Source organism: Phascolarctos cinereus, unplaced genomic scaffold, assembly GCF_003287225.1.
Source record: "Phascolarctos cinereus isolate Bilbo 61053 unplaced genomic scaffold, phaCin_HiC Scaffold_726;HRSCAF=1367, whole genome shotgun sequence".
Taxonomy (NCBI): Eukaryota; Metazoa; Chordata; class Mammalia; order Diprotodontia; family Phascolarctidae; genus Phascolarctos; species Phascolarctos cinereus.
The window spans coordinates 150,597,826-150,620,070 of record NW_027556098.1 but is presented as its reverse complement, the minus strand read 5'-3'; the positions used below and the strand labels follow the sequence as shown (position 1 = coordinate 150,620,070).

Genomic DNA, 22,245 nt, shown 5'->3' with positions numbered 1-22,245 from the left:
AGAGCTGCTATGAATATTTTTTATACATGTGGGTCCTTTTCCCATCTGTTTGATCTTTTTGGGATATAGCCCTAGAAGTATTATTGCTGGATCAAAGGGTATGCACATTTTTGTAGCCCTTTTGGCATAGTTCCAAATTGTTCTCCAAAATGGTTGGATCATTTCACAGCCCGACCAACAATGTATTGGTGTTCCAATTTTCCCGCATCTTCTCCAACATTTATGATTTTCCTGTTTTTTTCATGTTGGCCAATCTGATAGGTGTGATGTGCTACCTCAGAGTTATTTTGATTTGCTTTTCTCTAATCAATAACGATTTAGAGCATTTTTTCATATGACTATAGATGGCTTTAATTTCTTCATCTGAGAACTGTCTGTTCATATCCTTTAACCATTTATAAATTGGTGAATGACTTGTGTTCTTATAAATTTGTCTTAATTCTCTATATATTTTAGAAATGAGGCCTTTATCAGAGAGACTGGTTGTAAAAATTCTTTCCCAATTTTCTACCTTCTTCCTAATCTTAGTTGGATTGGCTTTGTTTGAACAAAACCTTTTTAATTTAAATGAAATCAAAATTGTCCATTTTGCTTTTTATAATGTTCTCTATCTCCTGTTTGGTCATGAATTCTTCTGTTCTCCACAAATCTGATAGGTAAACTATTCCTTGTTCTCCCAGTTTACTTATGGTATCAGCTTTTATATCTAAGTCACGAACCCATTTTGACTTTATTTTGGTATATGGTGTGAGATTTGGGTCTATGCCTAGTTTCTGCCATACTCTTTTCCAGTTGTTCTTTTCCAGAAGTTGTTTTCAAAGAGTGGGTTCTTATCCCAGAAGCTGGGGTCTTTGTGTTTATACATATATCTATAATATATGTATATGTATATGTATATGTATATGTATATGTATATATGTATATGTATCTATATCTATATCTATATCTATATCTATATCTATATCTATATAATAGATTACTATAGTCATTGACTACTGTGTCTTGCACATTTAACATGTTCCACTGATCCACCTCCCTATTTCTTAGCCAGTACCAAGCAGTTTTGATGATTGTAGCTTTAAATACAATTTAAGATCTGGAATTGCTATGCCACCTTCCCCTGCCTTTCTTTGAATTACTTCCTTTAATATTCTGGACATTTTGTTCTTCCAAATGAATCTTGTTATTATTTTGTCTAACTCTATACAATAATTTTTTGGTACTTTGATCAGTATGGCACTGAATAAGTAAATTAGCTTAGGTAGGATTGTTATTTTTATTATATTAGCTCGGCCTACCCATGAGCAACTGATGTTTTTCCAATTATTTAGATCTGATTTTATTTGTGTGAAAAGTGTTTTGTAATTGTGTTCATAGAGTTCCTGGGTTTGTTTCGGAGGTAGACTCCTAAATATTTTATAATGTCTACAGTAAGTTTAAATGGGATTTCTCTTTCTATCTCTTGCTGTTGGGCTTTGTTGGTAATATATAGAAATGCTGATGATTTATGTGGGTTTATTTTATAGCCTGCAACTTTGCTAAAGTTGTTTATTATTTCAAGTAGTTTTTTACTTGATTCTCTAGGATTCTCTAAGTATATCATCATGTCATCTTTGTTTCTTCTTTGCCTATTCTGATGCCTTCAATTTCTTTTTCTTCTCTTATTGCTAAAGCTAATTTCCAGTACAATATTGAATAACAGTGGTGATAATGGACATCCTTGTTTCACCCCATCTTATTGGAAATGCTTCTAGCCTGTCCCCATTACATATAATGCTTGCTGAAGGTTTTAGATATATGCTATTTATTATTTTAAGGAAGACTCCATTTATACCTATGCTTTCTAGTGTTTTTAATAGGAATGGGTGTTGTATTTTATCAAAAGCTTTTTCTGCATCTATTGAGATGATCATGTGGTTTCTGTTGGTTTTGGTGTTGATATGCTCAGTGATGCTGATAGTTTTCCTAATATTGAACCAACCCTGCATTCCTGGTATAAATCCTACCTGGTCATAGTGTATTATTCTTGTGATAAGTTGCTGCAATCTATTTGCTAGTATTTTGTTTAAAATTTTTGCATCTATATTCATTAGAGAAATTGGTCTATAATTTTCTTTCTCTATTTTGACTCTTCCTGGTTTAGGTATCAACACCATATTTGTATCATAAAAAGAATTTGGTAAGACTCCTTCTTCACCTATTTTCCCAAATAGTCTATATAGTATTGGAATTAATTGTTCTTTAAATGTTTGATAGAATTCACATGTAAATCCATCTGGCCCTGGAGATTTTTTCCTAGGGAGTTCATCAATGGCTTGTTCAATTTCTTTTTCTGAGATGGGGTTATTTAAGTATTTTACTTCCTCTTCTGTTAATCTGGGCAATTTATATTTTTGTAAATATGTATCCATTTCACTAAGATTGTCAAATTTGTTGGCATATAGTTGGGCAAAATAATTCCTAATTATTGTTTTAATTTCCTCTTCCTTGGTGGTAGCTTCACCCTTTTCATTCTTGATACTAGTAATTTGGTTTTCTTCTTTCTTTTTTAATTAAATTAACCAAAGGTTTATCTATTTTATTGTTTTTTCATAAAACCAGCTCTTAGTTTTATTTATTAGTTCAATAGTTTTCTTAATTTCAATTTTATTAATTTTTCCTTTGGTTTTCAATATTTCTAATTTGTGTTTAGTTGAGGATTTTTAATTTGTTCTTTTTCTAGTTTTTTTAGTTGTATGCCCAATTCATTAATCTCCTCTTTTTCTATTTTATTTATGTAAGCATTTAGAGATATAAAACTTCCCCTAAGAACTGCTTTCACTGCATCCCATAGTTTTGGTATGTTGTCTCATTATTGTCATTCTCTTGAATGAAATTATTGATTGTTTCTATGATTTGTTGTTTGACCCAATCATTTTTTAGGATTAGATTATTTAGTTTCCAATTATTTTTTCTATCTTTCCATGGCCCTTTATTACATATAATTTTTATTGCATCATGATCTGAAAAGGATGCATTTAATATTTCTGCCTTTCTGCATTGGATTGTGAGGTTTTTATGCCCTAGTACATGGTCAATTTTTGTGTATGTGCCATGTACTGCCAAAAAAAGTATATTCCTTTCTATCCCCATTCAGTTTTCTCCAGAGGTCTATCATACCTAACTTTTCTAATGTTCTATTCACCTCCTTAACTTCTTTCTTGTTTATTTTGTGGTTAGATTTATCTAGTGCTAAGAGGGGGAGGTTCAGGTCCCCCACTAGTATAGTTTTGCTGTCTATTTCTTCCTGTAACTCCCTGAACTTCTCTCTAAGAATTTGGATGCTATACCATTTGGTGCATATATGTTTAGTAATGATATTACTTCATTGTCTATGGTGCCTTTTAGCAGGATGTAGTTTCCTTCCTTATCTCTTTTGATTAGATCTATTTTTGCTTTTGCTTTGTCTGAGATCAGGATTGCTACCCCTGCTTTTTTTACTTCAGCTGACGCATAATATATTCTGCTCCAGCCTTTTACCTTTACCCTGTATGTGTCATTCTTTTTCAAATGTGTTTCCTGTAAACAACATATTGTAGGATTATGGTTTTTAATCCATTCTGCAATCCATTTCCGTTTTATGGGAGAGTTCATCCCATTCACATTCACAGTTATGATTACTATCTGTGTCTTTTTCTCCATCCTTTTCCCCCCATTTATGCTTTTCTTTCTCCTTTTTCCTTTCTCCCCTTCACTAGTGTTTTGCTTTTGACCACCCCTCCTTCAGTCCCTCCTCCCTTTTATTATCCCTTTCCCTTTTCTTCCCCTTTACTTACTGCTTCTTCCCTCCCTTCTTTCCCCCTCCCTTTTCTTTCCCCTTTTCCCTCCTACTGCCTATAGGGCAAGTTAGATTTCTATACCTAACTGATTATGTTATGCCCTTCTTGAGCCAAATCTGATGAGAGTAAGGTTCAAACAATGCTCCCCCCCCTCTTCTTTCCCTCTGCTGTAATAGGATTTTGTGTCTTTTCCTGTAATGTAATTTACCCTTGTCTGCCTCCTCCTTTCTCAGTACATTTTCTAAGATCAGATTGATCCACTTATTTGGATCCATTTAACCCACTTGATTAGATTTTTTTTTATCATTACATCAAAGTCAACTAATATCCACCCTCTTTATGTATACTCCTTTAACATAGTGTAATAACAATACAGTTCCAAAGGTTTGCAAGTGTCATATTCCCTTGTAGGGGTTTAAACAGCCCCCCTCCTTATTAACAACATATTGTATCTTTCTGTCCCATTTACCTTTTCATGTCCTTCTTGAGTCCTGTGCTTAAAGATCAATTTTTTTTATTGAGCCTTGATCTTTTTATCAGGAAAGTTTGGAAGTGTCCTATTTCATTGAATATCCATCTCCTCCCTTGAAAAATGATGCTGCAAGGTCTCGTGTAATCCTGACTGTGGTTCCATGATATTTAAATTCTTTCTTTCTGGTTGCTTGCAGCACCTTCTCTTTCATCTGGTAATTTTGGAATTTTGCTGTTATATTCCTTGGCGTTGTCAATTTGGGATCTCTTTCAGATGGTGATCGGTGGATTCTTTCAATGTTTTTATTTTCCCTTCTGGTTCTAGTTTTCCTTTATAATTTCCTGAAAGATACTGTCCAGGCCCTTTTTTTCATCATGATTTTCAGGTAGTCCAATAATTTTTAAATTGTCTCTCATGAATCGATTTTCCAGGTTGGTTGTTTTACCAGTTAGGTATTTTATGTTTTCATCTTTTTTTTGATATTTTTTTGTTTCTGTTTGACTGATTCTTGCTCTCTCATAGAGACATTAGTTTCCATTTATCCAGTTCTAGTTTTTAACAGATTGTTTTCTTCTGTTAGTTTTTGTACTTCCTTCTTCAATTGGCCAATTGTGTTTTTTATGGACTTATTTTTTTCAGTGTACTCTTCTGTTAGTTTTTCTCCTTCCTTCTTCAACTGGACAGTTGTGTTTTTTAGGAACTTGTTTTCTTCAGTGTATTTTTTTTCCAATTGGCCAATTGTATTTTTGAAGGACTCTTCTACCTCTCTCATTTAACTATTAAAATCCTTCTTGAGCTCTTTTAAGAAGGCTTTTTGGGCTTCAGACCAGTTCCTATTCCCTTTTGTTGTTGCAGATGTGGGTTTGTTGACAATGTTGTCCTCTCCTGAATTTCTGTCTTGAACTTCACTCTTCTTATAATATGAATCTATGGCACTTTTGTTTTTGCTCCTGTTTCTTTATTCCCTGGTCTTTCAAGAGATTTAGCTCTCCTGCTGGGGAACAGAGGTCACTGACCCAAGCTACTTGTGTTGGGAGCCCAGGTCTTGGTCAGTAGCTTTGTGTGCTGGGGCCTTTCATGTTGGCAATCGGAGGCTGTAGGTTTTTGGCAGCTTACCTAGTGTTGGGCTGGAATCAGCAAGGCTGGAACTTTCAGGCAATTCTAGGTTACCTGCTTTTCCTTTCCTTTAGCTTTCTTCTGCTCCTTTTAGAGGGTGCTGCAGGATGTTTATGTGCCTGGGGCTCCCTGCAGCGTTGTCTCCCTCCTTTCTGCTAATGCACTGGGAGATTTCTTTGAGGTAGAGTGCTGAGGCACCTGGTAGTTTTCTGAGGTGGTTCCCTGCCCCCCCCCCACTGAGGCACTCAGATGTCCAGGTGTTGGTGTTTGCCTGTCCTACCACCTGGGCTTCAGGATTTCTTTGCAATTGGAGGCTGCAGGGCTCTGACAGCTCACCTGGTGTTGGGCTGGAACCAGCAAGGCCTGGGCTTTAAGAAGCCTTTAGGTTGTTTTCTTCACCTCCTTTCAGATGAATGCATCAGGGTACTTATCTGCCTGGGGCATCTTGTAGTTTGCCTCCCTTATTTTTGCTGATGTACTGGAAGACATGTTTGCTGGGCTGTTGCACTGCTGCTCCCTATCTTTCTTCTAGTTCAGCTGTTCCAGGGTTTTTTTCTGGGGGTGATATTTTCTGGGTTTTCAGAGGTTGATAGGGGAGAGTGAGAGCAACTACCTTTTCACTCCACCATCTTGGCTCCCGGAAGCAGAAGTCCACTATCATGCATTTTTGATGAAAAGATCAGGACTGAATAGAAAATTTGATTTAAGTAATAAAAGACTCAAGAGATGCATACAAATGTAAACAAAAAAGGAAAATCATGAGGGACTTAAGCTTAAACTGTTAATATTCCTACATAAGAAGATGATATTTGTAGCTTATAAGAATTTTCTCATTATTAAGGCAGATAGAAGGAATATTTATAGACAGAGGAAACAGGTGTGAATTGATTTAAAGGGATGTTGGCCTAAAAAAAGTAAAATTAAGAAGTGAAAGAGGAATGTACTGGGAGAAAGGTAAAGGCAGAGGCAGAATGGGGTAAATTATCACACATAAAAGAGGCAAGAAAAGTGTTTACAATGTAGGGGAAGAGGGGTAGGTGACAAGGGGTGAGTGAACCTTACTCTTATCAGGATTAGCTCAAAGAGAGAATAACATACGCACTCAATTACGTACTGAAGTCTATCTTAGCCTATAGGAAAGTAGGAAGGGAAGCAGATAACAGAATGGGGGGATGGTAGAAGAGAGGGAAGATTGGGAGGAGAGTAGTCAGAAGCAAAACGCTTTTGAGGGGGGACAGGGTGAAAGGAGAGAGAGAATTGAATAAACATTTGGGATGTTATGGAGAGAAATACAGTTAGCAGGGTAACTGTGGAAAAAAATGCAAGTTTCTCTGATAAAGGCTTCATTTCTCAAACATGTAGAAAACTGAATTTTCAGATGAAGTAACCAACGCTGTCTGTAGCCATATCTGTGTGTGTGTGTATGTATGTACATATGTGTATATATATATATATATATATATATATGTGTGTGTGTGTGTGTGTGTGTGTGTGTATGTGTGTGTATGTGTTTAAAAGCTCTAACTGACTCTTGGTTGGAGAAATGCAAATGAAAACAATTCTTAGGTACTACTTCATGGTTATTACATAGACTAATAGGACAGAAAAGGAAAATGGCAAACGGTGGAGGGTATGTGAGAAAAAATAGGGCATTATTGTGTTGTGGTGGAGTTGTAAACTGATTCAACCATTCTGTAGAACTATCAGGAAATATACCCAAAAGGCTATAAAAACATGCATATCCTTTGACCTAGAAATACTGATACTAGTTCTGTATCCCAAAAGAGATAAAAACAAAAAAGCAAAAGTACCTATATGTACAAAATATGGCAGCTCTTGTGGCAAAGCATTGGAAATTGAGGGGATGCCTATCAATTGGGGAATGGCTGAACAAGTTTTGGTATGTGATTTTTATGGAATACTATTGTGCTTTGGGAAATGATGAGTGGGATACTCTCACAAAAGCCTGGAAAGATTTGCATGAACTGATGCAAAGAGAAATGTATCATGTACAATATTAGAGAAATATTGTAAGATAATCAGCTGTGAATGACTTAGTTTTTCTCAGCAATACAATGATCCAAGACAACTCTGAAAGGCTTAAGAAAAATGCCATCCATCCTCAGAGAAAGAACTGATGGTCTCTGAATACAGATTGAAGCATGCTTTTTTCTACTTTATTTTTCTTGAGTTTTTTTCCCCTCCTAGAGGTCTATATTTTCTTTCACAACGTTACTATTATGGCAATGTTTTGCATGACTACACATTTATAAACCCCATATCAAACTGTGTGTCTTCTCATTGGAATGGTGGAGAGGGAGGAAGGGAGAGAATTTGAAAATCAAAATTTTAAAGAAATAGTTGTTTAAAATTGTTTTTGCATGTAACTGGGGAAAAATAAAATACTAAATTTCAAAAAGAAAGATTTTTTTCTTTGAGCATCAGGCACAGCTTGTCCTTGGTGACACCAACTGGAATAGATACACAACTTCAAATAATAAAAAAACAATCTTAATAAAAATGTTCATTTTTTTTGCATTTTAGTACGTTATTTGATAATTTGCTCTATAATAGGTTTGTTCATTAATATTTATTCACTGTGTTAATTTTACAATAACAAAATGAAGAAAGATTATTATAGGTCCCTTTCTGGTTTTGTTTAAAGCCTAAGAAACACATCAGATAGTACCCTATATTATCCACTTTTATATTACAATACAATATTACAAATACAATACATATGGTATTCTTTTGTATTTTAAATAGCTTCAATTTCATGTTTGTTTGCTTTTTTACCATGTAGATTGCACAAACAATATGCAATAGATCTGGTTTATTTATTGCTATACATACATACATACATACATACATACATACATACATATATATGTATATATATATTTCTTTTCTTTCTTGCTTCTTTCTATTTCTTTCTTTCTCTCCTTTCATTTCTCCTTTCTTTTATATTCATTTATTTTAAACATAAATACTAAAACTTGAATATACATTAAGAAAAGGAAAATAAATATATTATAAACTTAAATACTAAAACTTAAATACAAAGTAAGAAAAGAGGGGAAAAAAGCATTGCTGTGTGCAGAGCTGAAAGTGAGAGGATTCAAAATATATGGCAATAAATTTGCATTTCAAGAAAGCCTAAATAATAAACACTACACATTATGTTCAAAGCTGTCCATCTGTTCTTTGCTTCCTTGTAAGTTTTCTTTTGTTTTCTGCTGTGCATTTTTTACTTTATTCTTTCCCTCCCTTCCTCCCCACCCTTCCCCATGAAAGCTTCAATTAAGCATTGATATAATTGATATAGTATATATGTATATAGTACTCATATATAGACATACATATATAGACATGCATAAACATATGCATCTTTGTAAGACTGTACTATATTTGTCTGCTTTTTTCTCTGAGGATGGATAAAGACTTTTTTCATTAGTCCAGGTTTTTCCGTATTTTTCTAAGTCAACCAACTAAGTCAATCATTTATTACACCAAAGCAATATTCTAACCTTACACTATCTAGTTATTTTAAATAGTCTAAAATAATATTAATAAGGGTGATGATGTATAGTGTAGTTTCCGTTTTTTTTCTCTTTTGATTACATTTTTTAGTTTTAACTTTGAGATCATGATTACTGCTCATTTTTTTACTAATAAATTCTACTCCTAACCTTTATGTTTGTGTGTATCTCTTATTTCCTATTGCTCCTGACTCCTCTACCTTACTTCTACTCACTACCTTGCCTTCCTATTACTTAACCTACCACCCTCCAAAGATCCCTCCCTTAACCTCTCCCTCCACCCTATCCCCTTACACTATTGATTCTTTATGAGTTTGACTTCTCTCTCTCTCTCTCTCCACACACACACACACACACACACACACACACACACACACACACACACATGTTGCTCCCTCTTTAACCCAATCCTGATGAAAGTCGGGTGACAGCACTATCTGACATCCCCACTGCTACCTTCTTCTATATCTTTATTTTCCTTTTTTGCCACATTTGTATAATAGGTTTTTTTATCTCTCCCTACACAGTTTTATTTTTTGTTTTTATACTCATCCCATCATACTTAACTCAGCCAAAGCATTTCTTTCAGACTACCCAAACAAAAATGACAGTCACAGAATAATTGATACCATTTTCATATATGAAAAGTAAACAATTTGTCCTTATTGTGTCCCTTATAATTGGTCCTTAATGCATACTTTATATTTCTCCTGAATGTTATATGTCAAATTTTCCCTTAAGTTCTATTTTTGTCACAAATACTTGAAAATCTTTCAGTTCATTAAATGCCCATTTTTTTCCATCCGGAATTATACTTAAGTTTGGTAGGTTAGTTACCCTTGGTTGCAACCCCACTACTTTTGGTCTGCAAAATATTGTATTCAAAGACTTACATTCCTTCAGTGCAGTAGCTGCTAGTTCTTTTGTAATCCTTATTTTTGCTCCATGATATTTAAATTGTTTTGTTTTACTTGTTGCTTCCAATATTTTTTTCCCCTTAACCAAGGAACTTTGAAACTTGGCAATGATATTTCTTGAACTTTTCCTCCTGGAATCATAAAGTCACTAGCTTCCCATTGCTCCATTCTAATTTTTAAGGGAGTATTTTCTTCAGCAAGCTTTTGTACTTTCCTTTCCATTTGGCCAATTTTGCTTTTTAAGGCATTTTTCTTGTCATTGACTTTTTGTACCTTTTTTACCATTTGGGTTAGGCTATTTTTAAGGTATTATTTTCTTCAGTATTTTTTTGGGGGGGTTCCTTTAGCAAGCTGTTGACTTGTTTTTCATGATTTTCTTACATCACTCTCATTTCTCTTCCCAATCTTTCCTCTACTTCTCTTACCTGCTTCTCAAAATCCTTTCTGAGCTCTTCCATGGACTGGGACTGATTCATATTTTTTTTCTTGGAGGCTTTGGATGTAGGAGCTTTGACTTTGTTGTCTTCTTCTGGTTGTATGTTTTGATCTTCTTTGTCACTGAAGTAAGATTTTATGGTCTATTTTTATGCTGCTTGCTCATGATCCCAGCCAATTACTTGAGTTATAAACTCTTTACTAAGGTAGGGGTCTGCTTCCAGTGTGAAGAATGTACTGTCCCAAGCTTTGGGGGTTTTGTGCTGCTGCTTTCAGAGGTACTTCTAGGGACCTGTAAATTTTTCAGTTCTTCCAAAGTGGTATGATTAAGGGTGAGGTGTTTACTCCTTTCCTGGGCTGTGCTCTGGTCTATGAGGGACCACAAGCACTCTTTTCCACCTTTGAATTGTGAGGAGGATTTTCTGTCCACCACTACTATGAGTTCCACCATGCCAGCGCTCCTCCTTACCCCAGGACCATCACCCAGATCCAAGCACAGGTAAAACAAGAGAATCCTGCCTCAGTACCAGCAAAGAGATCTCTGCAATCCTCCTCTGATCAGCCACTAGATTCCCTGTCAGCCTTTGGGCTGGAAACTCTGGAAGCAGCTGCCACCCTGGGGCCAGGCTCAGGGAATGGTTCTTGGACCATGCTTCTCTCTTATTGCAGTCACAGACCTTTCCTTCTAAACCATCTATGGTGTTCATGGGTTGAGAAGTCAGGAAACTGCCACAGCTTCCCATACTTCAGTCCTCTGAGGCCTGCTTCAGGTTTGCTGAGGTGTGGTTTGCCTGTGTGCCCATGTCAAACTGTGTTCCTCTCCCCACCCAGTGTGATATACCTTTTTGATCAAACATCCAGGTTGTCTTGGGCTGGAAATTTGTTTTACTGTGTCTTTTTGTGGATTCTGCTGCTTCAGAATTTGTTTAAAGCCATTTTTACAACTATTTTGAGGAGTTTGGGGGAGAGCTCAAGCAAGTCACTGCTTTTACTCCACCATCTTGGCTCCACCCTCCCAATTCTAGTTTTCAAGGAATTATTTTCTTCCTTAAGTTTTTGATTCTCAATTTCAAGTTGTTTGACTTTCTTTTCCTAATTTTCTTGGATTGCTCTTATTTTTTTTCTAATTTTTTCCTTGATCTCTCTTATTTTATTTACAATTTTTTTAAAGTTCTTCCAGGAAATAATTTTGTGCTTGAGAACATTTGATGTTTCTCATTTAAAAAAAAGGAGTAGCTTTTTTAGCTCTATTTTCTTCCTCAGAATATGAACCTAGATTTTCTCTGTCTCCATAGTAGCTATCTATGGTTGGGTTCTTTCTCCTTTGCTTGCTCATTTTTATTTATTTTTGTTTTGTTAGTAGTACCAGTCATAACATTTTATTTTATTTTTTGGGGGGCAACTGTTAGAGTGATCAAATTCTACTGCCAAAGTATAGATAATAATGCCCCAAGTCTCAGTGTCTTCTTACCATTATTTTCTGAGGTCTATCCCAGGGCTCAACTTTAGGCTCTCTTCTCCACTCCCACACCATGGGTAGAGCCCCCATCATGCTGTCCCACAGATGAAATTACTCCCTGCAGTTCCTCTGATGGCTGCACACTACAGCTGTCCTCTTTGCCCTGTAACTGAAACCAGGGACTTCTGCTCTCCTTCAAGTGCCTAGCAGGGTCCTTGCCCCTCTGCCACTGCACTCACAAGGTGTATGCTAGATCCTTCTCCCCCACAGTGGTATCCCAGCTTTGACTGGCATCCCTTTACAGTGGAAAGTCCTTCAATCTCCTCCTGCTCAGCCATCAGACCCCAACACTGTCCATGAGATGAAAGTTTCTAAGACTGAGGCTCCCTCCCAACTCCACCTGCCCCCAGGGCTTGTTGTTTATGATTCAGCCAAGTTTTCCTGGAGGTGTTTTTTACTTCACTCAAGCCAAACCTTTGCCCCTGGGGGTCAGGTTTTTCTTGGCAACTCCTCAAGTTGTCTCAGGAGAGCAAATGCTTTATCCTGTATTTATTTCTGCTGTCCTGAGGTGATCTACCTTTTTTTTTTTTTGTTTTGTGGAGGAAATTTGAAGAGCTGAAAGTTTTCTGACCTACTCCACCATCTTCCCAGAATACTCCTTTCTTTTTTTATTTCTTTCTCATTCTCTTCCTGTCCTGTTTCTGTTTGTTTGTATTTGTTGTTATTGTTGATTTCTTGCTTGGTTATGTATTTTTTCTTTTTTTTTTCACTTTTGCCTTCCTCCATTTACCTCTCCCTGCATGTCTCCCTCCCTCCACTCTTTCTTTCTCTTCTTTTTATCCAGATTATGTTACAAGTAATATGATTTAATATTTTAAACATTTTAAATATATGTATATATGTATGTATGCATGTACATATGTCTGTATCATCACACAGGTCCATATATGCATAGATGTGCATGTATATGCACACATATGTATGTGTATATGTGCACACACATGCACACACACCCCTATGTGGTAATAAACTATGTTATTCCAGGGATCTCCTTTATATTATAATCTAAATGGGGGGGAGTGTCAAAGTATGTTCAACAAACAAAAAAAGTATTGGCTTTTCCTTTTTTCCCACTCTCACCCCGATCATCACTTCCAACTGAAAGGGGAAGGAGAGTAAAAAAGGAGTCAAAAGTCTTCCTATAGCTGCATGGCCACATGAAGAGACTTGCCATAATGTTGTGTCACTGGTGTATGCTCAGAATTTATGAATTAGAGATTGCTGGGAAGGCAAACAATGAATGTCATGAATAATCATCTGAGAGATGATGAGGAGGAGATTTAATTCATCATTTCTATGTGTGTACAAGTGATGTTAAATGCTTTAACTTGGAGAAACTATTACTGCATAGTAAATAGAAAACTTGTTTTAGAATGAGGAAGAATAGGGATGAAACTCTGTCTCAGACAGGTACTACAATGGCAGTTACCTTAATATTTTAAGATCCAGTCATCTCTAAGACTTTTAATGTCAGAGCAGGCATTAAAGTCCTGAGTTTCCTCATGCAGAATTTATTTTTTTTTTGCACTTAATAGTATTTTTTTTGCAATTACATGTAAAGATAATTTTCAACATTCATTTTTGTTAGATTTTGATTTCCAAAATTTTCTCCTTTCCTCCTCTCTCCCCTAGACAGTGAGCAATCTGATATAGATATACATGTACAATCATGTTAAATATATTTTCATATTAGTTATATTGTGAAAGAAGAATCAGGACCAAAGGAAAAATGAAGAGATAGAAAAAATTAAAAAGTGAAAATGGTATGCTTCAATCTCCGTTCATATTCCATAGTTCTTTCCCTGGATGTGGATAGCATTTTCCATCATGAGTCTTTTTGAATTGTCTTGAGTCATTGTTTTGCTGAGAAGAGGTAATTCTATCAAAGTTGATGATCACACAATTTTGTTGTTACTGTGTACAATGTTTTCATTATTCTGATCACTTCACTAAGCATCAGTTCATGCAAGTCAGTCTAGGTTTTTTTTCTTGTCAGAAATCTGCCTGGTCATCACATCTTATAGAGAAATAGTATCCCATCACATTCATAAACCACAACTTATTCAGCCATTCCCTAATTGATGTGCATCCCCTCAATTTCCAATTCTTTCTCACCACAAAAAGAGCTATTATAAACTTTTTGTACATGTAAATCGCTTTCCCTTTTTTATGGTCTCTTTGGGATATAGACCTAGGAGTGGTATTGTTGGATCAAAGGGTATGCACAATTTGGTTGCCTTTTGGACATAGTTCCAAATTGCTCTCCAGAATGGTTGACTCAGTTCAAAACTCTACTAACAATGCATTAGTGTCCCAATTTTCCCACATATTTTCCAACATTTATCATTTTCCTTTTCTGTCATATTAGCCAATCATATAGGTGTTAGGTGGTACCTCAGAGTTGTTTTAATTTACATTTATCTAATCAATAGTGATTTAGAGCATCTTTATATAACTATAGATAGCTTTAATTTCTTTATTTGAAAACTGCCTGTTCATAGCCATTAACCATTTTTCAATTGGGGGATGATTTGTATTCTTATAAATTTGACTGAATTCTCTATATTTTTGAGAAATATCACTGGCCCTAAAAATTGTTTCCCACCTTTTTGTTTTCTAATCTTGTTTGCATTGGTTTTGTTTGTGAAAAAAAACTTTTTTAAAATTAATTTAATGTAATTAAAATGATCAATTTTGCATTTCATAATGTTCTCTATCTCTTGTATAGTCATAAATTCTTCCCTTCTCTATAGATCTGACAGGGAAACTATTTCTTGCTCTCCTAATTTGCTTATGGTATAACCATTTATGTTTAAATGGTGTACCTATTTCGGATTTATCTTGATATAGGGTATGAGATGATGATCAATGACTAGTTTCTGCCACACTATTTTCCTGTTTTCCAGGTAGTTTTTATCTAATAATGACTTCTTGTCTCAAAATCTGGAGTCTTTGGGCTTATCAAAGAGTAGATTATTATAGTCATTTACTACTTAGTGCGTTCTATACCTAACCTATTCTACTGATGCACTACTCTATTTCTTAGCCAGTACAAAATAGCTTTTTTTTTGTGATTGCCACTTTTCAATATAGTTTTAGATCTGCTATGGCTAGGTAACCTTCATTGGCATTTTCCCCATTAATTCCCTTGATATTCTTGATCTTTTGTTCTTCCAGATGAATTTTGTCATTTTTTCTAGCTCTATTTTTTTTTTTGTAGTTTGATTGCTATGGCATTGAATAAGTAAATTAATTTAGGTATAATTGTCATTTTCATTATATTAGCTCCATCTACCCATGAGCAATTGCTATTTTTCCAATTATTTCAACCTGACTTTATTTGCATGAAAAGTGTTTTGTAATTGTGTTCTTATAGTTCCTCATTTTGTCTTGTCAGATAGACCCCCAAATATTTTATATTATCTACAATTACATTAAATGGACTTTCTCTTTCTATCTCTTGCTGATGGGCATTGTTGGTCATATATAGAAATGCTGATAATTTATATGGGTTTATTTTATATCACACAACTTTGCTAAAGTTGTTGTTTCAAGCAGTTTTTTGCTTGATTCTCCAGGATTCACTAAGTATACCACCATATCATCTGCAAAGAGTGATAGTTTAATTTCCTCATTACGTATTTTAATTCCTTCAATTATTTTTTCTTCTCTTATTGCTTTAGCTAACATTTCTGGTACACTATTGAATAATACTGGTAATAATTGGCATCCTTATTTCACCCTTGATCTAATTGGGAATGTTTCTAACTTATTCCCATTGCATATAATGCTTGCTGATGGTTTTAAATAGATACTGCTTATCATTTTAAGGAAAGCTCTTTTATTGTTATACTGTCTTGCATTTTTTTATAGTAATGATTACTGTATTTTTTCCAAAAGCTTTTTCTGTATCTATTCTGATAAATATATTATCTTAGTTTTATTTTTGATATGATTAATTATGCTGATAGTTTCCCTCATATTGAACTAGCTCTGTATTCCTGATAAAGATCCCACCGAGTCATAGTGTATTATCCTCATGATAATGGCTATAATCTCTTTACTAATATTTTATTTAAAATTTTTGCATGTATATTCATTAGGGAAATTGGTCTATACTTTCCCTTCTATGTTTTGGCTCCTCCTGGTTTGGGTATCAGCACCCTATTTCTGTCATAAAAGGAATTTTGTAGGATTCCTTTTTTGCATATTTTTCCAAATAATTTATATAATAATGGAAATAATTGGATTTTTTTTAATGTCTGATAGAATTCACTTATAAATCCATTTGGCCCTAGAGATTTTGTGTTAGGGAGTTCATTAATGGCTTGATTATTATCTTTTTTTCTAAAAAGGATTAAGTATTTTATTTCCTTTTCTGTTAATCTGGACAGTTCATTTTTTATTAACTATTCATTGATTTCACTTAGATTATCAGATTTATTAGCATGCAATTGGGCAAAATAACTCCTAATTATTGCTTTAATTTCCTTTTCGTTGGTGGTGAATTAAGCTTTTATTTTTGATACTTGTAGTTTGATTTTCTTATTCTTAAAAATCAAATTAATCAATCATTTATTTTTTCATAAAACCACCTCTTGGTTTTATTTATTAGTTCAGTAGTTTTCTTACTTTGAATTTTCTTTATTTCTCATTTGATTTATCAGAATTTCTAATTTTGTATTTAATTTGGGATTTTTAATTTGTTCTTTTTCTAGCTTTTTTAGTTACATGCCCAATTTGTTGATCTGTTCTTTTTGTTTTATTCATATAAGCATTTAGGGATATAAAAGTTCCCCTAAGGCCTGCTTTCACTGCATCCCATAAGTGTTGGTATTTTCTCTCATTATCATCATTCTCTTGGATGAAGTTATTGCTTATTTCTATGATTTGTTGTTTGACCCACTCATTCTTTAGGATTAGATTATTTAGTTTCAAATTATTTTTGGTCTATCTTTCATTGGTCTATTACACAGAATTTTTATTGCATCATGATCTGAAAAGGACGCATTTAATATTTCTACTCCTGCCCTCACTTCTATCAGCCTCCACCCCCTTCCTTTTCTTTCCCCTTTCCCCTCTTACTTCTCCACAGGGTATGATGAATTTCTATACCCAACTGAGTGTGTATGTTATTGCCTCTTTGAGCCAAATCTGATGAGAATAAGGTTCAAAGAACACTCACCCCCTCCCTTCTTCCCTTCTACTGTAATGGGTCTTTTGCACCTCTTCATGTGATGCAATCTATCCTATTCTGCCTCCCCCTTTCCTTTTCTCCAGGTACAATCCTTTTTTATACACTTTTTTTTGTATCATCACATCAAACTCAATTTATACCCACACCCTCTGTTTATGTATACTCCTTCCAACTGCCCTCATAGAGATACAGTTCTCAACAGTTACACATATTATCTTCATATGTAGGGATGTAAACAGTTTAATCTTATTGAATAGCATATTTTTTTCTTTCCTGTTTACCCTTTTATACTTCTTTGGAATCTTGTATTTGAAGATTGAATTTGCTGTTCAGCTGTGGTCTAGAGAGGAAAGCAGGATCATTGTGACATACAAGAAAAATCAAGTAATATAAAGCCAAATGTATATAAATTAGACACATCTTAAACTTGATCATGCTTCATATTTTTTATATTTTCTTTTTTTTTAGAATCTTATGTCTGTTACTTTCTAATTTTGTTTTACTTAATGATAGATCTCTGAACTTCACTCAAATAAAACAACAATTTCAACACATCATAGTTCACTGGGATCAAACCTACTAAAATTACAACATATTCATTTTAATTAGTTTAAAATAAATTTTTAATTTCTTATTCAAATTCATGCACTCATGATCTGTTTCAATAGAATGGATTGGACTACAAAATACAGTGAAAACTTCATTTAATTTTTATTAATAAGATAAAAATTAAAAACAATGCATTTTGCTATTAAATACAGATTAATATGAAATTCTAAAGTTTGAATTGAAATGAAGATAATACTATTCTCCTCCTTAAAACAATCCCTGTAACCTAAAACATTGTCACTTAGAAAGAAAAAAAACTGTCTTAGAGTTTGATTATTGATAAATGCCTGCATGTTTAACCAAAATTTCCTCCTTTTTATTTTAGATGAACTTACAAATTCATCAGAGACCAGATTGTCTTTAGAAGATCTCTTCAGAAAAGAGTTTGTGGTTCATAATCCTGAGGCCAGATGGATCAATGGTAGGTTTGTGATTTTTGTGTCACCTGGATATTTTTATTACAGTGATAGATTAACATGTTAGTAAATATAAGTGACTTATGATTATTTGATTTATACTTCATACATATAATTGCACCATAAGCCTTGTATTCTCTGTTCAAGACAGATAGGATACCTAGGGAGTCTGAGTGGATCATTATCCTGAAATTTTTACCTTGCTGTTTACTTTAATATGTATGTTGCTAGGAAAAACAAAATATGTGTGTGTGTGTGTGTGTGTTGATATGAAAACAAAGACTAAGAACACATTAAATATCAACCAGTTTTATTTTCAGAGGTTCTGAGGAAGCCAGCTGTGGATTAGTTTGGATTTGTTATATGTATATGTTATAAGGTTAGATTTTATTAGTTTGTATATGTTGTGATACATACATACATACATATATGCATACATGTGTATTCATGTGTATATATGTGCATATATATGTTATAGGTATATGCACACTTCGATTGTAATATTATGATTTACATTTATGATTACAGTTTTTTAATTTGTTTTATAATAAATGGGACAAACCATTAAGATTCCTTACTTCTCACTACAATTATTTGGAATTATAGGCAAAATGATTAAAAGTTATATCACTTTTACCTAAAAAAGGGGTCATTCCAAAGTTTCTCTTAAGCTAAAAGCACTTTCAAAAATAAATGTTCATTACATTACAATGAGTCCTGACCAAAAAAAAAAAATAAACCAAACACACTTGAGTGGCAGTAGACAAACAGACTCCCCCGCCCCCTTCCATCTATATAGTTATAGTAGAGGAAAGCATGTACAGTGCTTCATGATGTAACAGATGATGAAAAAGTGAAAAAATATGTTTGTAGATGGAGTGCAATTATTTACCTATATATACAAAATATGATCATCTCCTGCATTATCCTTCATATGACAGTTTACTTGTAAATAATTGTGAATGCGTTAGGACCAAAAGGGAACAATTCTACATCTCTGTATTAATCCATAACATTCCTTTATTCAGAAGTTATTCTTGCAATTCAAAAAGTAGGATTCAATTTCTTATGCTTTTAAAGGAATATTCACAATAAGCAAAGGGTCAATGTCCCTTTCACAAGAATTCATTGAGTTAAACAAATAGAGAAAATTTTCTCTTTAACCTCAACTCCTATGAGAGCCTATAATTAATAATAATAATAATAATAATAATAATAATAATAACAATAATAATAATAACAATAATAATAAAAGACCTAGTTGGCCAAGAACCAGCATGCTCTAGGCTTTCTCTTAAGGCCCTATTACAATTGGTCCATGGTAAGACCATTCCAAGATGATAATTGAATAAGAGCAAAGTCCTTAAAGTTCCAGAAAAAATAGATTGGTTTAACAATATCTTAGGATAAGCGTGTCTAATACCTACTATTGTATACGTACTGTGTAAATACATTTAATCTGTTTTTTCTACTTTGCCTTCATTGCTAGTAATGTTTTTCTCTGAGATGAAATGCAGGAAGACAGGGATTTAAGAATCAGGATCCCTAGGGGAAACTTAGTGGCATCTCTCAAAAAAAAAATGATATAGTTTGCATTAAAAAGCAGATAACAATAGAAAAACCTCCCCTTTCCAACCTTAGGTGTTGTGTCTTCATAGAATACATGCCATAGGAGTTATTGGGAATGGCAATATTTGTATCCAACATTTTTCTCAGTGTTTTTTTACCCAATGATAGATATTTCTTTTATTGGACTTTATATTTTTGTTAAAAACTCTTACTCAAGACAAGTAGAAAGAGAAGTGAGATCACGAATTGTTACACATATACACATTTTCTGATGGGCTCTTACAATTTTCTAAGTCACTATTATTCATTTGAAAACATTTTCTCTTTGAGGAAAAAAATATCAGCTATATTAGTCAGGAGGTTTTTCTTTCTTTTTTTTTTTTTTCATTTCAGTGTGGGGAACCTTGGCAAACTGCACAAAACTACTGCTTTATTCATTCTGGCTTTTGGTGAATCCAATATATGTAATCTTGCCTACCAAAGACAAAAGAGAAATGTAAATATCTTCTTCACCCCCCAGTGCTCCTTGGACTGAATTCTCCTTTGGAGAGTCTATCCTCCTGTTATACTTCATGTTTTTATTTTGTAGCTCTAAATATTTGGTATCAAAATATAAGTAGTAAAATGGAATTAAATGCCTGACAAGTTTTAACAAATATGTTCAAAATGCTGTATTTTTCCTCAGTGGTATGAAAGAGTGGTTGACTAGGTAGCAAAACATTTGAATTGTTTTCTTAGACAGGTAGCAATATCTGATAGAAATATAATTAAGTGGAGAAAATACTTAGGAAAGCAACAAGATGATATATTTTTTTCTACAAATTGGAAACTTTTGATTTTTGACCACAAAGTTGCCTTTCATATTAATGAAACATAGTAAAATATTAACATGTTGTTTCTTTTGCAAGTTATGCTTGCTCTCCTAGGGCTAGAAGGATGAACTTAAACTGTTAATGATAAGAAGTCATTTTTCTTAAAATATTCCCTAGGAAAGCTATATTCCGTATCTTTCACTCTTAATCCAAGGTTAGTTATAACTTCTTGCTTAAAGAATCTTTTTATTGTTACCTTTGCATTGCTTTCTATATTTACATTTGCTAGTCCTATTCTCCCCTTAATCCAGATTGTTTCTGCCTCTACTTATTCCTGAATTCATTTTGGGGGGGGGTTAGGCAAAGGGGTTAAGTGACTTGCCCAGGGTCACACAGGTAGTGTTATGTGTCTGAGGCTGGATTTGAACTCAGGTCCTCCTGAATCCAGGCCCAGTGCTCTATCTACTGTACCACGTAGCTGCCCCCTGAATTCACTTTTTGAAAGAATATATTTGCTATCAAAGTACACTTAGATTGTTAATTGCAGGAGTGATTTTGGGTTCTCAAAGGTCATGCTAGTCGAGTTCAAACTCTAGTTGTTCCTGCCATGTTGGAAAGACTTTTGACATGCATCCACTGATAGACTACATTTCTATTATCTGAGGACAATCCTGCTTAAATCTAGAGAAGTTCATTATCAGAGAGTGAATGCTAATTGATGTTTTTGACCATAGAGAATGAGATATGACGTAGAAATATTGCATTTTGAATTGATAGATGGAGTAACATTACCAATGAAATCACTCTGAATTATCAAAAACAGTATGTATGTGTGTATGTGTAAATATGCACACATAAGAGGAAAGGAAGTGGTATCTTTTAGATCAAACTGTCCTGTATGTGAGGGTGAGAATCTAAGGAATATGAAGGCAGAGATGTTATGAGGTTAGGCTTGGAGGAAACAGTGTTGTAGTTTCCTATCTCCCATGGTTCTTAATTTTGGAAATATATGTGTGTGTAATAGGGTTGTAATCCAAAGAGATCATACAAATGGGAAAAGGACCCACATGTAAAAAAAAAAAATTGTAGCAGCTCTTTTTGTGGTGCCAAAGAATTGGAAATTGAGAGGATGTCCATCAATTGGGGAATGGCTGAACAAGTTGTCCTATAAGAAATGATGAGCAGGCAGACTTCAGAAAAACCTGGAAAGACTTATATGGACTGATGCTTAGTGAGGTGAGCAGAACAAGGACAACATTGCACACAGCAACAGCCACGTTGCTTGATGATAACATTGATACACTTTGCCCTCTCAGGAGTGCAAGGATTTAAGATATCTTCAAAGGTCTCATGCTCGAAAATGAGAAAGAACTATGGAGTTTGAATGCAGATTGAAGCATACTATTTGCTATTTTTTTCTTCTGTTTTATTTTGTTTTCTTTTTCTTGTGGTTCCTCCTGTTGGTTCTAATTCTTCCTTACAACATCACTATTGTGAAAAATATGTTTAATAGGAATGTATATGTATAGCCTTTATCAGATTGTGTGACATCTTGGGGAGGGAGGTGGGAAGTGAGGGGGAGAAAATTTTAAAACTCAAAAGCTTATGGAAGTGATTATTGATAAATCAAAATAAATTAACAAAAATATAATCTGGAGAACAGTATATACTATGACCTCAATAATATGAAGGAAAGCAACACTAAAAAGCTGATGAACTTCAATGAATTGTAATAACCAATATTGGCCATTGGTATAAACTTTCCCTTTTTTGGAAGAAAGGAGACAAACTCTGAGGGCAAAATCCTACACACATTGGAAGATGGA

General features: G+C 34.1%; 1 protein-coding gene across 1 annotated transcript in view; it reads left to right on the top strand.

The window, feature by feature from the left end:
- The window catches only part of DPP10 (dipeptidyl peptidase like 10), a 956,967-nt gene that overhangs the window by 276,107 nt on the left and 658,615 nt on the right, over positions 1-22,245 (top strand). The window contains exon 3 of the mRNA XM_078146817.1: positions 17,948-18,043. Within this exon, the coding sequence (XP_078002943.1) occupies positions 17,948-18,043 (96 nt within the window). The remainder of the gene's footprint in view (positions 1-17,947; positions 18,044-22,245) is intronic.